This window comes from Bombina bombina, chromosome 1 (assembly GCF_027579735.1).
Source record: "Bombina bombina isolate aBomBom1 chromosome 1, aBomBom1.pri, whole genome shotgun sequence".
NCBI classification, from domain to species: domain Eukaryota; kingdom Metazoa; phylum Chordata; class Amphibia; order Anura; family Bombinatoridae; genus Bombina; species Bombina bombina.
Genome location: NC_069499.1, coordinates 999,805,260 through 999,822,423, shown reverse-complemented (window position 1 = coordinate 999,822,423; position 17,164 = coordinate 999,805,260). Strand labels below are relative to the sequence as shown.

At 35.9% G+C, this 17,164-nt stretch overlaps 2 protein-coding genes across 2 annotated transcripts in view; both read left to right on the top strand.

Moving 5' to 3' along the window:
• Window positions 1-6,293, top strand: part of SNTA1 (syntrophin alpha 1) — a 100,089-nt gene extending 93,796 nt beyond the window's left edge. Inside the window, exon 8 of the mRNA XM_053712729.1 lies at window positions 1,378-6,293. Within this exon, the coding sequence (XP_053568704.1) occupies window positions 1,378-1,470 (93 nt within the window). The 3' untranslated portion in view covers window positions 1,471-6,293. The remainder of the gene's footprint in view (window positions 1-1,377) is intronic.
• A 7,306-nt stretch (window positions 6,294-13,599) lies between these two features.
• LOC128640736 (jerky protein homolog-like) overlaps window positions 13,600-17,164 on the top strand; it is a 48,847-nt gene continuing 45,282 nt past the window's right edge. The window contains exon 1 of the mRNA XM_053693167.1: window positions 13,600-13,617. The gene's annotated coding sequence lies outside the window, so the exon portion shown is untranslated. The remainder of the gene's footprint in view (window positions 13,618-17,164) is intronic.

Sequence of the window (17,164 nt, the reverse complement as noted above, 5' to 3'; positions counted from 1 at the left end):
TTGCAATTTTAAACAACTTTCCAATTTTCTTTTACCATCAAATTTGCTTTGTTCTCTTGGTATTCTTTGTTAAAAACTAAACCTAGGTAGGATCACAAACTGATTTCTAAACCACTGAAGGCTACTTCTTATCTCAAAGCATTATAACAGTTTTTCACAGCTAGACCGCGCTAGTTCATGAGTGCCACTCTTGTGGAGTTATTTATGAGTCAGCACTGATTGGCTAAAATGCATGTCTGTCAAAACATATAAGATAAGGGAGCAGTTTGCAGAGGCTTAGATACAAGGTAATCACAGAGGTAAAAAATATATTAATATAACGGTGTTGGTTATACAAAACTGGGGAATGGGTAATAAAGGGATTATCTATCTTTTTAAACAACAAAAAAATTAAGTAGACTGTCCCTTTAAACTTACATTATTCAGATAGATGACAATTTAAAAGACTTTTCTCTGGATTAGCAATATAGTATTGGTGGCTGCACACATTGTCTCTTGTCGTTGGCTCATCAGATCTTTTCAGTTAGGTCCCACTAGTGCATTGCTGCTCTAGAGTTATCTTTGTGTTTAACCCTTTTGCAGTGGTTATATGCATGAAATAGCGCAATAATAAAAACAAAATATTAAAAAAGATTATTTTTGCACTTTTATGTATTTGTATTCAACATTGCTTTATAAATCAAAGATAAAAATATAGTTTTTCTTATTTATTAATTTCTTATTTGTTTTTTTTTATTAGTGTTGGTAATATATGTAATAAAATTGTTCTTTCGTACAGTGTCTGATTATCTGGTGTTTTTTTTTTAAATCTTTTTTTTCTATCAAACCGTTACTTAGTACTTTGTATAGCATATATGAGTCCCATTTATCAAGCTCCGCTTGATAAATGGGCCTCATAACCCTGTCCACCTGCTCTGAGTAGACGGACAGGAATCACCGGAATTCAACCCGATCTAATACGATCGGGTTGATTGACACCCCCCTGCTGGCAGCCCATTGGCCGCGAGTCAGCAGGGGGCGGCGTTGCACCAGCAGCTCTTGTTAGCTGCTGGTGCAATGCTGAATACGGAGAGCGTATTGCTCTCCGCATTCAGCAAAGTCTTGCGGACCTGATCCGCACTGTCGGATCTGGTCCGCAAGACCTTTCATAAATAGGCCTCTATATATGTTGTATGCAGTTAGTCCAGATTTTTAGTTTATTTGACTTTAAGAATCATCTTTTCTTGTAGATTTTTACACTTTTTTTATGGATTTGCACCATTTTAATAAACAAATACTTTTTGTAATTAATTCATTTTAATCTCACAGGAGGATACTTAAATATTTTTTCAGTTTAAAAATTAAACTTGCCTAACTCTTGTCCCTCTTTCCTTTCAGCAACTGGATCTTCACTCCTGTCCAAAAACAATTGTTTTCATCATACACTCCTTCCTATCAGCCAAAGTTGCCCGTCTAGGCCTTTTAGCTTAGAGTGTGAGGATTTATATGAGACAGTACAGGCCCGAGCACTAAAGAAGAGGGGACATTACATGGGGGTTCTGAAACAAGCAGCTGGAGAAATCCTGTATTAATTTAACATCAATATTAGATATGTATTAGTCTAAACATTTGTTACGGCACATGCTGACCCTGTGTGAGGCTGTACTGCTTATTTTATTCATTTGAATTGTACATAAGCCAAAATAAATACTTATATATAGGGACAAAATGACAAGCACAGACTCATTTTAATGTTAAAGCAATAATGAAGTAGGTAAAAAAATAATAGATACTGCAGTACATATATTGATATGGGGTGCTGCCAAATTTACACATCTCATATCTATTTGAACTAAATTATAACAGTGCATGTAAAAATATTTACAGATGTCAGATTTGGATACAGACTTTAGATGTATTACTAATATTAGTACAGTTTGATCATTAGAGGATCACATAATCCTATTCCAGATTGGAGATTGGTCTTTTTTTAAAAGAAAAAGTAATTTTAAAGATTAATTATTATCATGTCCCATCAGTCCTGATAGCTCCAGTATGGCAAATACTCAACAAAATGTTCCATCAGCTAATCACAATAGATCCAAATAGACTGGTCACTTAAACATGACACTGTCTTTAGTACACATTGGTCCTAGCAGGGATCAAGCAGTACATTTTTCTCTATAAGGATCTGATGATCTAAAGCTATCTCCGTTCTGGTGAGATTATCTAAGAGGTCTCATTATTTTAAGGTCCCTAAAATAATTTTCTAAAGGCAAATTTAGCTGGAGAACTGTTTATCTCGCTATGCAGTGTACTGGATATGAAGCCCCAAAAGATTTTGTGTGATTTCTCTCCGTGCCAGTGAGATTTTCATCATCAGGCCATACGCCTGAAACATATTACTGCTAACAACAGCCGGAAATGGCAAATCTATAATTATACTCATCCTCATTTAGATGCAAAGTAAAAATGAAACAGTAATACACAGTTGAACCTGAAATTACACAACTAGATGGTGTTGCATGGATGTTATCACTTATATTCAGTCATTCACCTTATGACTATAAAAAATACCATTTGGAATTCTTAATTAGGGTTTGCCTGTTTTTCATAGGTAACAGACAAATTTAGTGTATTGATGTTTATTAACTTTTATAAAAAGTGTGACGTGAGGCAATACAGTTTTTAAATAAAGATTTAGAATTTTTAAATTAAATTCCTCCAAACAGTCACTCATTTGGCAAAAGAATACATTAAAAATGGTTAATTCTCAGTATATGTGGTGCCTTAAATATATTTTTATATTAACTGTTTAATTAAAAGTAGTAGAGAGAAATAGGCACTTCCACTTTTGCCAGAAAGTTGTCAGAACTCATACAGTGCCTTCACTGGGAATTCACAAGAATTGTTCAGATCTTTTGTCTGCAATCAAATATTTTTAATAGTGCTCAGGGGTTAATTTTATGTTATTCTGAGCATGGAAGGGTGTAAATAATTGAATGGCTTTGCACTCAATTTCTCTTTCAAACATGTACATATTCATAGAATACATATTTATAACAGCACATTCAAAGTGTTACAACTTTATTTAAATCTTATTTTGAGCAAAATATTTTGTAAAATAAGATACTCCTTTGCTCCCATTAAAGAAACAGTTTTGTAGGAAGAACCATCACCTAGCTTTAATATGCACTTAAAATAAACCCTGATGTCGCTGAAACAAATCTCTGTAAATTTTCATTATTTATTATTGTAAGCAGGTTTTTCTGTTTGTATTTGAAATGTTTGTATGCACAAATATATAAAGTTTTATTCCTAAAAATTGTGAAAAGGTTGAAAGTAGAAATTTCATCTGATTATAGTGAGAAAAAACATTCACAATTTTTCTGGGGTTTCACAATACAAACATAGAAAGAAGAGAAAGGTGCCTGGAGTTGAAATGACTTTTGCATTAGTGGTATTTACATACAGCAAGCCTTCCATAAGTATATTAGGATGGCTTCATATTCGCTTGTTGATTGAGGGATTGTGGGTTAAGGAGCAAACATAATTTGGAATTCACACCTTCCTCGGGTATTAAAGTGAATGTCAATTTTGATGCTAAAGTGCCTGTTTTTTAAAAATTCGATTAAAAACAGGGGCACTTTAATTCATCAAAATTTATATTTCACTCCTGTTGAGAAAAAAAAACTTACCTTTTAATCTTCACAGCAGCTCCAGCTTCCTCCGGTCGTTGCAAGCCATTTCTGACGTCAGAAATGATGGATAGGTCATCCTCCAATCACAGCTTCCCCCGGAGGAATCAGTGTCTGATTCAACGCCGTGATTGGAGGAAGCCGGATTCCTCATTTTAGACCCAGGAAGAGGCTTTGCGACGGGCGGAGGAAGCTGAAGCTGCTGTGAAGATTAAAAGGTAAGTTTTTTTTTTTCACAACAGGAGGGAAATGTAAATTTTTATGAATTAAAGTGCCCCTGGTTTTAATCAAATTTTTAAAAACCGGGCACTTTAGCATCAAAATTGACATTCACTTTAAAGGGATATAAAGGTCAAAATTTTATTTTAAATACTAGCATTTTTGCAGTATACTTCCATTAGCAAAAATGTTTCTAGTGAAAGTTATCACTCTTTTTCAGCAGCATACGCTCATATGCTGTGAGGGCCCGAGCCCCAGTATTCAAATACCAGTGCTTCTCAGCAGTGGGGGTATGATACAATACACCACTGTTAGCTCTCTGAGCAAGCGTGGAGTTTGAATACTAGTGCACAGGCCCTCACAGCAAATGTGCATATACCGCTGAAAAACTCTAATGACTTTTACTGGAAGCATTTTTGTAATATAAGTGAATTGCAGAAAGGCTTATATTTAAAATACAAATGCACCCATTTTGACCTTACTATCCCTTTAAAGGGATGTTAAACAGCCTGTTTCATTGTTGTAATAAAAAAGCACTAAGCAGTTGTTTATACTCAAAAAGACATGAAATCCAAATTTATCCTTTCATTATTCACATAGAACATGCAATTTTAAATAACTTTCCAATTGATTGCTATTATATAATTAGTTTTTTTCTTTTTTTATCCTTTGTTGAAAAGTATACATAGGTAGGCTCAGAAGCTGCTGATAGGTGGCTGCACATAAATGCCTCTTGCCATTGGCTTTGAGGTAGCTCCCAGAAGGACATTACGGCTCCTTCATCAAAGTATACCTAGAAAATGAAGCAAATTAGATAATATGAGTAAACTGGAAAGTTGTTTAAAATTGTATAACCTATCTAAACCATGAAAGAACAATTTGGGGTTTCATGTCCCTTTAATAGAAATCATTGCAATATGTAGTATTCATCTATTTAAATGGATTTTACCTTTTAATTATTTTTTGACCCTACATTTGTGCAGTGTCCATTACTTCCTGTCACAGCTCTACAAGGAGGAGGGGCCTCTGCAGGAAGGTTTATCTTAGCCTGATGTCATAAAACTTCTAGGCAGGTTACTATTAATAGATTACAGGGAGTCAGACTTGCTCATGCTCAGAACAGGCAGAATAAAACTGAGGTTTTAAAATGTCTCCACTCTTATCACACTGGGCGGAGGAGGTTACACTGAGAATTTCTAATTTTGCAAGAAAACAAGTAAGTTATTTACTATTTTTATTACACAATCTGTTTCTTTTTATATTTACTTTGATTTAACATATTTGTTTTTACCAAAGGAGCACTGTTTAATATCCCTTTAAGATCTGAAATGATGTATGTTGTAAAAATGACGTGTTTGATGCAAATTACTCATGCTCAGTTTTCTACCATGTATGTTAAGAGCATTTGTATGTTAGGTCGATAAACATGATAGAAAGGTCATGTTGTTGCAGCACACACAAATCCTTGCAGTGTTTTAGAGAATAATCTAGATTGTGTGGATAAAAAAAAGAATTGCTACGGAGCAACTGTGTTTCAAGAAAAATGTATTTCCAAACTTTAATTAAAGGGACATTCCAGTCAAAATTTAAACGCACATAGAAGAACTACATCTTTGACTAGGAGCATATTTGCAAGATATATGTATTGTCCAAAATGCTTTTAGTAACAGACTCAGTTATCACTGTTTTAGTGTTAACATGTTTTTTTGCGCTTGCACGTGAGGCATATAGCTAAATATTCTCAGTGCACCCGAATTTTAAATACTGCAGCTTCTCAGAGCACCAGTGGGGCTTTTATCATGTCAGCAATTAACAAATTGAGCCATTAACAGATGGTACAAGCACCTTAGGCTCCCTGAGCAAGTTCTGTGATTAAAATGCTGGTGCATGGTGCATACTTAAATACACTTTTGAAACAGCTATAGCTTTTATTAGAAGCATTTTTGCTAATGCATGTGTATTACAAGAATGCTTCTATTCAAAAATAAAATACATCCATGTGGACTCCAATTTTTGCTGGAATATCCCTTTAATATTTTTGTTATGCCCGTTTACATGCATGTTAGGAAAAGTGTGTTATGTCCATTTTGTTTTTGGTTTAAATGTCTCTCATAAAGGGAATATAACTGGATTTGCAAACCTATAAGGCATATATTCTGTGTTCTCATTGATTCTTTAAGGCACCAGTGGACCATTCTCATACGATGGGTACAGATTGATTGACGGCATTTAATATATAGTAGTAGGATGTAAGTCAGTAAGGATGGATTTTCTTTTTATCCCATTGGCCTTAATCTAATGTCACATTTTACATTGATTGTTGCACAATATTTAACAGTTGTTTGTGAAGTTTGTTAGAGCAATAATAAATACATTAAACATATGACTTTATTATCAGTACTGAGTGCGGTATTTTTCTTCTTCTGAAGATGCTATATATTTATATGTTATTTCTACACAGACACCATGACTTGTGCATTCATTTTAGTTAAAGCAATACACATCAGGATATATATATATATATATATATATATATATATATATATATATATATATATATATATATATACATACAGTATATATATATATATATATATATATATATATATATATATATATATATCTTGCACTGCCATCTAATATACAGATATCAGAGAATGACAGCCCTTTACATAACTACACAGGAATCAGAACACATAGAAACTTAAAGGTACAGTAAAGTGAAAATGAATCTTTCATGAATCTGGCAGAGCATGCAATTGCAAACAACTTTCCAATTTTTACTTCTATTAGCAAATTAGCTTTGTTCTCTTGGTATCCTTTGTTGAAGTGTAAATCTAGGTTGGGTCAGGAGCATATTGCTGTACTGGGAGCTAGCTGAACACGTCTGGTAAGGCAATGTCAAGAGGCATATATATCCACCAATAACTAGCTGTCCCCCAGTAGTTCATTGTTGTGGTGTGCTCTTCAACAAAATATACCAAGAGAAATTTGCTAGTAGAAGTGAAAGTTTTTTAAGATTGCATGCTCTAAACCATTAAAGTTATATTTTATCTTAAAGGGAAATGAAACCCAATTTTTTTTTCATGATTTCCAATTTACTTATATCATCAATTTTGCTTTGTTCTCTTGTTATTCTTTGTTAAAGAGATATCTAGATAGGTACCGTCCATGTCTGGAGCATTATATGACAGGAAACAGTGCTGCCATCTAGATATCTACATTATTATTGCAAAACTACTGCCATATAATACTCCCGAACTTACCTTCCTGCCTTTCAACAAATAATTGATGTAAATTGGAAAGTTGTTTAAAATTGTATGCTGTATCTGAATCATTAAATAAAAATGCTGGGTTTTATGTCCCTTTAATTGTCCCTTTTAGATAAAGACACCAGGACAAATGCCTCTTCAAAAGGTGACTGAAATGTAGCCCTTAATCATGGATATTTCATCTCCTACTAATCATGCAGATTTATTGAGAGAAAATAAAACAATGAGTTGATAAAATATATGGGAGACTACAAGGTAGATTTATAGTTGAATAATAAGATACATAACAGAAAAAAAATATTTAGATTGGTGATGTAAAGAACAGTAGACCATAATCTTATTGACAGTAAAGAAACTTTGAAAGAAAATGTCCTTTACACTCAATAACTCCAGGAACTGGGTATAATACAGATCCTAGCTTGAGGATTGGTAAACTGTAGTCATAAAGAGATGCACATGGTCAGCAACAATACTCAGGTAGGCCGTGGTGTTTAAACAATGCTCAATTGGTACTAAGGGGCCGAAAATGTGTCAAGAAAATATCCCCCACACCATTACACCACCACCAGCCTGAACCATTAATACAAGGCAGAATGGGTCCATGCTTTCATGTTATTTACGCAAAATTCTGACCCTACCATCTGAATGTCGCAGTTGAAATCGAGACTCATCAGACCAGGCAACATTTTTCCAATCTTGTGTTTCCCAATTTTGGTGAGACTGTGCGAATTGTAGCCTCAGTTTCCTGTTCTTAGCTAACAGGAGTGGCACCCGTTGTGTTCTTTTGCTGCTGTAGCCCATCTGCTTCAAGGTTCGATGTGTTGTGCGTTCAGAGATGGTATTCTGCATACCTTGGTTTAAACGAGTGTTTATTTGGGTTACTGTTGCCTTTCTATCATCTCAAACCAGTCTGCCCATTCTACTCTGACCTTAACAAGGCACTTTCGCCCACACAACTGCCGTTCACTGGATATTTTCTCTTTTTCAAACCATTTTCTGTAAACCCTAGAGATGGTTGTGAGTGAAAATCCGAGTAGATCAGCAGTTTTCTAAATACTCAGACCAGCCGTCTGGCACCAACAACCATGCCACGTTCAAAGTTACTTAAATCCCCTTACTTTCCCATTCTGATGCTCGGTTTGAACTTCAGCAAGTCATCTTCACCACGTCTAGATGCCAAAATACATTGAGTTGCTGCTATGTGATTGGCTGATTAGCAATTTTTGTTACCAAGCAATTGAACAGGTGTACCTAATAAATTGGCCGGTGAGTGTATATCGGTCTTGTGAAAGCGAGTCAAAGTGTAGAGTTAGACAATCTGTGCCACAAAGTAATACCAACCAAAAATCAACAATGTTTAAAATCTGTTATTCTAAAAAATAGAGGGCAAGAGAGAGAGAGAGAGAGAGAGAAAGAGAGAGAGAAAACCTTTTAAAGACGTGGGGCCTAATGATCCAACACTTACCATGATGAAAGAGAGAGTGTACAAAAACCTTGGGATTTATTCTTGAGCATTATATTGTAATGTAGGTGTCTCTCAAGACCAGAGCCCTGCATAGTGAGGTAAACAGCTCTCAAGCCAAAATTTCCCTTTTTAAAACTTTTTAAGGGGACCTCACAGTACTGATGAGACTTCTTAGATAATCTCACCAGACCAGAGAGCTTTAGGTCAGTGTGCCCATTGTCACCTATAAATGCACTTTATGTTTGCCATGATGAGCAAGCATGTGTCATTATTGTATGTCTGTCCACTTTCTCTGAAATATTATGGCATTGGTTATATAACACTATGTAAAATGTTGACACTATATAAATAACAGATAATAATAATAATAATAATAATAATAATACTATACTATGTGTAGTAAATAGCTTCCATTACTCCTTTGTAAACTAAATCTCATATTCTTTATTATATTATTATTATTTTTATTTATAGTGCACTAAAATATACCACGAAAACAAAACAGTGTTCTTAAATACAATGGGAAGACTAAATGCAACACAACCTACTGATATAGCCTTATTCTACAAGATCTTACAATCTAGAAATATTATATATGCAATACCATAACAAAATTCATACTTCCCAAAATATAAATTTCTTTACATTCAATGTGTGAGCACGGGTGGGAATATGGACTCTTAATACTGGAGTAGGTAGAAACATCACCTACAAGTTGGAAGGGGTCAGTTCTCCCTCACCTTTCTGTTTGAATAAGTTCAGGCATAGACAAGCATGAACAAACCAAAAGAGACTAAATCATTTTACATTAATATAAGGTAAAGGCATGAACTACATATTTGTGAGCTTGGGCCTTCATATTATTTGATTTTTGTTTTTGGGAAGAAAACATAGTCTAAGGGCTCAATGATCTACAGCTCCCCACTCAGATGAGATGATCTAGGTGAGATTATTTAAAATGATCCTCCAGAATAGTGAGATCCCTAATGAAATTCTTAAAAGGCAGATTTTTCTATACTTCTCCAAGGGGAGTTACCTGCTGCATTTCTTTATGTGAAAGAAAGACAATCCCAGTGCAATATAGCACTGCATGACATGACTGCTGCATTTACACTTTGTGCTTTGTTTTTATATTACTTTACACTTTCTAATTGTTGTTTTATTTTGTATAGAAGATTGCATTTATGATTGCGATTTTACAAATTCTGATTATGCTTTCACAGTTTCTTTGTAACTTAACAAAATTAGGGTCAAACTTTGTACATTTATGTGTATCGTTTACAAATTAAATTGCATTTTATATTTTGTCTTTTAAAATAAAACTGAAAAACTGACAGCTTCAGTTACCCAGACAGCATCATTACTTTTTATGGGCCTGATAACCAAATATTCTCTAGTTTGGAGAGAAATTATAGTGCAGACTTCACAGAGACTGAACTAACTAAATTCTATAAGAAAAAGGGCGGAACCTGGAAGTCCCAGATGAGAGAAACCTTCCATAGAAAGTAATTAAGCTCTCTGGGATACAAAATTTCATGGGGGAAAGAGAAGGCAACTGGAGAATTAACTGGAAAAAGACCCTGATACAGAAGATTGGGAATCTGAGGAAGATGACAATAAATCTGACTTTGAAGAAAAACTTGATTCAAAAACCCAGATCTTGCGATAGAAACACAATTTGAGAAAAGATACAACTTTGTCTGAAAGAAAAATTGTAGTCAAAACAAAGTAGGAGGATCCCTACTTCCAGCATGATACCTGGCAATTTCACAGTTTTCCATTGCTGAAATTAGATTAATTTCTAGAATACCCCATGTCAAGGACATTTAACAAAAACATATTTGACCTCTGCCAGGAGGTCAAATAAAATAGTATTTTCAGAAATAGTTCTGAGATAGATTTTACAAGGAGTTTATTGTAAGGCTGCTGCTAACACTCAACTGATGGTTAATATATGCATCATACTATCTGATTGGATGTAGACATAAACCTAATATAGAAAGGTCTTTCTAGGCAGAAACATTGTTCTGATTTTCAGACCGAGTATAGGCAAGCAAGAGGAACCAACCTCCATTACTCTTAAAGTGAACCCAACCATACCAAAACCACAAATGAATGCCATTCATTGAGATAGAAGTTCACTTTGGCTGAAGAAAATGTCTTTCCTTGAAAAGTGATACATTATTTGAGACAGGACAAGGGGATTTAAGGAAAACTATCCTTAGGCATGCAGTAAGCAAACAGAACAGTATGCACATTAAGTACAATAGGTAGATTTGTTATTTAAACTGAGGGCACCAGAGTCTTCCGAAGTGTAGACTCTGTGGTAGCCAAGACATGTTGTTTAAAAGTAATAGAAAAGCCAATAGCACCACAGAGACAGGGTCACCCTCATCTGTTGGAGCCTAATACAGAATTAAAGGGAGTGGCCAGGGGCTCAATACATCATATACAACAATAGGGAAATAAGAAATTGAAATATAATTAAGTTCATCTAAACAATGGGGCGTTATGTGTTAATGTGTGCTCAATCAAAAAGAGAGAAGCAGGTATTGTTGTGGGGTTTTACACTGTAATACAATGTGGGCTATGGGTTAACATGACAACCTGCTGGGGGGTTTACACAGTGGGTGGTAGTGTTTGTACTTTAAATAGCACTGTTCACTCTATGTTCTGGTTGGAGTTTTTTTGTCCCCTAAACGTCACAAATAAATTACTTTATTTTTCATGGCCTGACCTTTGCCAGAGGATGTACTAGAATATTGAAGCTTCAGCCAATGTAAAAGTAAAAGTCATAAGTTGGAAATGAAAAATCTCCATCACAAAGCAGAGAAATTTGTATGATCTGAATGGATAAGAACACACTAAAAGAAAGAAAAAAAATACCACTTAGCACTGTTTTGTGAATAAATTGTATACAATTATAAAGTAAGAAAAGGATATTTTTATAATAATGAATATGTTCCTAAAATATATGTCAATGATCAGAAATTCAAATCCTAAAAAGATTTGATAACTTTTGCTAAACTTTCATGTACATATGTGTAAAAAAAAACCCTTGTTTTGAAAATCTGTTGAGTGCAGCTACTTCTGGTTACGCCTCTACTTGGTAACCATGGAGACCTGCACATTTTTAGAAAGACATATTTACGTATATTAAACATAGAAACATAGAATTTGATGGTTGATAAGAACCAAAAAGGCCCATCAAGTCTACCCATATTACGTTTACTTTTTCTTAGGATAGCCTTATGCATTTTTAAATTCCTTTACAGTCTTTGTGTTTACCACCTCAAATGGAAGTTTATTCCATGAATCCACCACCCTTTCTGTAAAAAAATGCTTCCTCACATTTCTCCTGAATCAATCTGCTACCCTCTAACTTCAGATTGTGACCCCTTGTTTTGGCATTTATTTTTTTGTGGAAAATGCTTTCAGCTTCTATTTTATTAAGTCCCTTCATATATTTGAAGGTTTCTATCATATCACCTCTTTCCCTTCTATCCTCTAAGCTATACATATTTAGATCATAGAGTCTATCTTTGTACGTTTTATATTTTAGGCCATGTACCATTTTAGTAGTCCTCTTTTGGACAGCTTCTAATTTATTTAAATCTTTCTGAAGATATGGGGCGAGATTACATATGCAGTGTAAGCTTCAGCATAACTGCTGAACCCTGCGCCACCCGTAATTTCACCTCACACATCAGGGAATCACATATACGGCGCCGGTAGCAATGTCCAGAAATGAGCATAAATACAAATTTCTGGAGTCGCCAGTGACTTACGGCACTTTAGAAACTGCAGGCGCCTAATAAAAAAATCAAAAAATCAAATCTCCTATAAAAGTCTAACCCGCCTCCCAAAAATAAACCTGACACGTAAAACCCCTATATCTGCAATCCCCCCCACATCGCAACTAATAATAAATGTATTAACCCCTAAACCGACAATCACCCACAACGCAATATGCCTAATTAAGCTATTAACCCCTAATCCACCATTCACCCACATTGTGATCTACCTAGTAAAAGTATTAACCCCTAAATCCGCCAACCCCATCATTGCAAACTACCTAATAAATGTATTAATCCCTAATCAGCCATTAACCCACATTGCAAAGTACCTATTAAAACTATTAACCCCATATCCGCCATTAACCCACATCGCAACAAACCTTATAAATATATTAACCCCTAATTTATCAAACCCACACAACGCAATAATCCTAATAAAACTAATAACCCCTAATCTGCCAAACCCCCACAAATAATTTAATTAGTAAGACCCCTAGCTAACATCCACTAAATTAACCCCAAATTACATAGAATAATAAAATACTAAATTATAATTAAAATAAAAAATCCTAACAGTACTTAGAAAACTAAACCTAATATTAAACTAAATTAATCTAAAATTACCAAAAATAAAAAAGCCTAGCATTACAGAAAATAATAAACATTTTCCAAAATAAAAAAATTAAACCTAATCCCTATGAAAATAAAAAAGCTCCCCAAAATGAAAACATCCCCTAATCTACTGCTAAACTATCAATAGCCCTTTAAAGGGCTTTTTGTAGAGCATTGCCCTAAGTTAAACAGCTCTTTTGCATTTAAAAATACTTGTAAGTCCCCTCCTAACAGTAAAACCCACCACCCACCAAATCCCCCAAAATAAATAAACCTAACACAAAAAAAACTAAACTACCCAAACCCCCCAAAAATAAAAAAAAGCCTAAGTCTAACCCCCAAATAGGTACTCACTGTTCCTGAAGTCCGGCGGAGAAGGTCCTGTTCCAGGCTGTGAAGTCTTCTTCCAAACAGCCGACATCTTCTTCCAAGCGGGGACCACTTCCTTCTTCACCCAGGACCAAGCCAGCATGGAGAGGAGATAAGCACAGAGCAGGACCGGCGACCGCGAAGCCATGGAGCGTGGAGGACCCGCTTCGTACGATCGCCGCCGTACACTGAATTGTGAATTCAAGGTACGTGTTTAAATATGGCATCCCTTGCATTCATATTGGCTGATTTGATTCTTCAAATTCAAATCAGCCAATAGGATGAGAGCTACTGAAATCCTATTGGCTGATTTGAACAGCCCACTTCCAATATCACTTATGAACACATTAACATGGCAATGTAATTATTGTATTCTTAAAATTAATTCTAATCTAGATCAATTTATCAGGCTGAGATAGATGTGGATATCAGGCTGAGATAGATGTGGATAATGCTCTTAGCTTAATTCTTCAATAAATCAGTTATACCTCATATATAGCTAGATTTTGAGCTCTATAGGGAAATTAACGACCGCCACAAATGCGGCGGTATTTAACCTCCCTATAGCGCTGCTATAACAGGTTTTGCAAAACCCGGCTTGTGCGGGCGATATGGTGGCGTAGAGCTCCATACCTTACCCAAATACAATCGGTGTTTTGACGTGCTCGTGCACGATTTCCCCATAGACATCAATGGGGAGAGCCGGTAAAAAAAAGCCTAACACCTGATGTCACGAAAACAAAAGCTCTGTAACGCAGCCCCATTGATGTCTATAGGGAAAGAAAAAGTTACGTTTAAACCTAACACCCTAACATAAAAAACACGTCTAAACACCCTAACATCGCCGCCACCTACATTACAGTTATTAACCCCTAATCTGCTACCCCCGATATCGCCGTCACCTACATACAGTTATTAACCCCTAATCTGCTGCCCCGAACATAGCTGCCACCTAAATAAAACTATTAACCCCTAATCTGCCGCCACCAATGTCGCCGCCACTATACTAAAGTTTTAACCCCTAAACCTCTGGCCTCCCACATCACTTAAGCTAAATAAATATATTAACCCCTAAACCTAACCCTAACATAAGCATAACCCTAACGTAACCCTAAGCCTAAACCTAACCCCCCCTAACTTTAATATAATTAAAATAATCTAAATTAAACTTACAATTATTACCTAAATAATTCCTATTTAAAACTAAATACTTATCTCTAAAAAAAAACCTAACGCCTAGATTACGAGATTTGCGGTAAGGTGAAAAAGCAGCGTTAACAGGTCCTAATGCTGCTTTTTCACTACCGCTGCTATTACGAGTCTTGCAGGTATAGGTGAACCGCACACTTTTTTGGCCTTACCGCAAACCGACTTACGTAAAGTTCGTAAACCCTTTTTTTCTATGGGACTTCCATAGCGCCGGTATTACGAGTTTGTCCTGGGAGACCAAAAAGTGAGCGGTACAGCCTATACCGAAAAGATTCCTAACACATTTTAAAGTCAGTAGCTATGAGTTTTACACTACAACGCTGTAGCATAAAACTCATAACGAAAGTGCTAAAAAGTACACTAACACCCAAAAACTACCTATTAACCCCTAAACCGAGGCCCTCCCGCATCGCAAACACTATAATACAATTTTTATCCCCTAATCTGCCGCTCCAGACATCGCCACCACTATAATAAACATATTAACCCATAAACCGCTACACTCCCGCCTTGCAAACACTAGTTAAATATTATTAACCCATAATCTGCCGCCCCAAATATCGCCGCCACCTACATTATACTTATTAACCCCTAATCTTCTGCTCTGACATCGCCGCAACCTACAATATATTTATTAACCCCTAATCTGCTGCCCCCAACATCGCCACCACTATTCTAAATTTATTAACCCTTTAAACCTAAGTCTAACCCTAACCCTAACACCCCCTAACTTAAATATAATTTAAATAAATCTAAATAAAATTACTATCATTAACTAAATTATTCCTATTTAAAACTAAATACTTACCTATAAAATAAACCCTAAGCTAGCTACAATATAACTAATAGTTACATTGTATCTAGCTTAGGGTTTATTTTTATTTTACAGGCAAGTTTGTATTTATTTTAACTAGGTAGAATAGTTATTAACTATTTAATAACTACCTAGCTAAAATAAATACAAATTTACCTGTAAAATAAAACCAAACCTGAGTTACACTAACACCTAACACTACACTACAATTAAATCAATTCCCTACATTAAATAAAATTAAATAAAATTAGCTAAATCACAAAACAAAACAAAACACTAAATTACAGAAAATAAAAAACAAATGACAAGATCTTTAAACTAATTACACCTAATCCAATAGCCCTATCAAAATAAAAAAAAGCCCCCCAAAATAAAAAAAAACCCTAGCCTAAACTAAACTATCAATAGCCCTTAAAAGGGCCTTTTGCGGGGCATTGCCCCAAAGAAATCAGCTCTTTTACCTTTAAAAAAAAATACAAACAACCCCCCCAACAGTAAAACCCACCACCCACACAACCATCCGCCCAAATAAAACCATAACTAAAACAAAATAAGCTCCCCATTGCCCTGAAAAGGGCATTTGGATGGACATTGCCCATAAAAGGGCATTTAGCTCTATTGCTGCACAAAGCCCTAACCTAAAAAATAAACCCACCCAATAAACCCTTAAAAAATCCTAACACTAACCCCCGAAGATTCACTTACCGAGAGAAGTCTTCATCCAAGTGGCAAGATGTCCTCAACGAAGCCGGCAGAAGTGGTTCTCCAGATGGGCAGAAGAGGTCCTCCAGATGGGTAGAAGTCTTCATCCAGACGGCATCATCTATCTTCATCCTTCCTACGCGGAGAGGAGCGGCTCCATCTTCAAGACATCCGGCGTGGAGCATCCTCTTCAATCGACGTCTTCTTCGGAATGAACGTCTCTTTAAGTGACATCATCCAAGATGGCATCCCTTAGATTCTGATTGGCTGATAGAATTCTATCAGCCAATCGGAATTAAGATAGAAAAAATCCTATTGGCTGATGCAATAGGATTGAGCTGCCATTCTATTGGCTGTTCCAATCAGCCAATAGATAGTGAGCTCAATCCTATTGGCTGATTAAATCAGCCAATAGGATTGAAGTTCAATCCTATTGGCTGATTGCATCAGCCAATAGGATGTCTTCTACCTTAATTCCGATTGGCTGATTGAATTCTATCAGCCATTCGGAATCTAAGGTACGCCATTTTGGATGACGTCACTTAAAGAGATATTCATTCCAAAGAAGACGTCGATTGAAGAGGATGCTCCACGCCGATGTCTTGAAGATGGAGCCGCTCCGTGTCGGAAGGATGCAGATAGAAGATGCCGTCTGGATAAAGACTTCTGCCCGTCTGGAGGACCACTTCTCCCCATCTGAAGGACCACTTCTGCCGGCTTCGTTGAGGACATCTTGCCACTTGGATGAAGACTTCTCCCGGTAAGTGAATCTTCGGGGGTTAGTGTTAGGAGTTTTAAGCGTGTATTGGGTGGGTTTTATTTTTAGGTTAGGACTTTGGGCAGCAATAGAGCTAAATGCCCTTTTAAGGGCAATGCCCATCCAAATGCCCTTTTCAGGGCAATGGGGAGCTTAGGTGTTTTTAGTTAGGCTTTTATTTGGGGAGTTGGTTGTGTGGGTGGTGGGTTTTACTCGGGGGGGGGGTTGTTTGTATTTTATTTTACAGGTAAAAGAGCTGATTTCTTTGGGG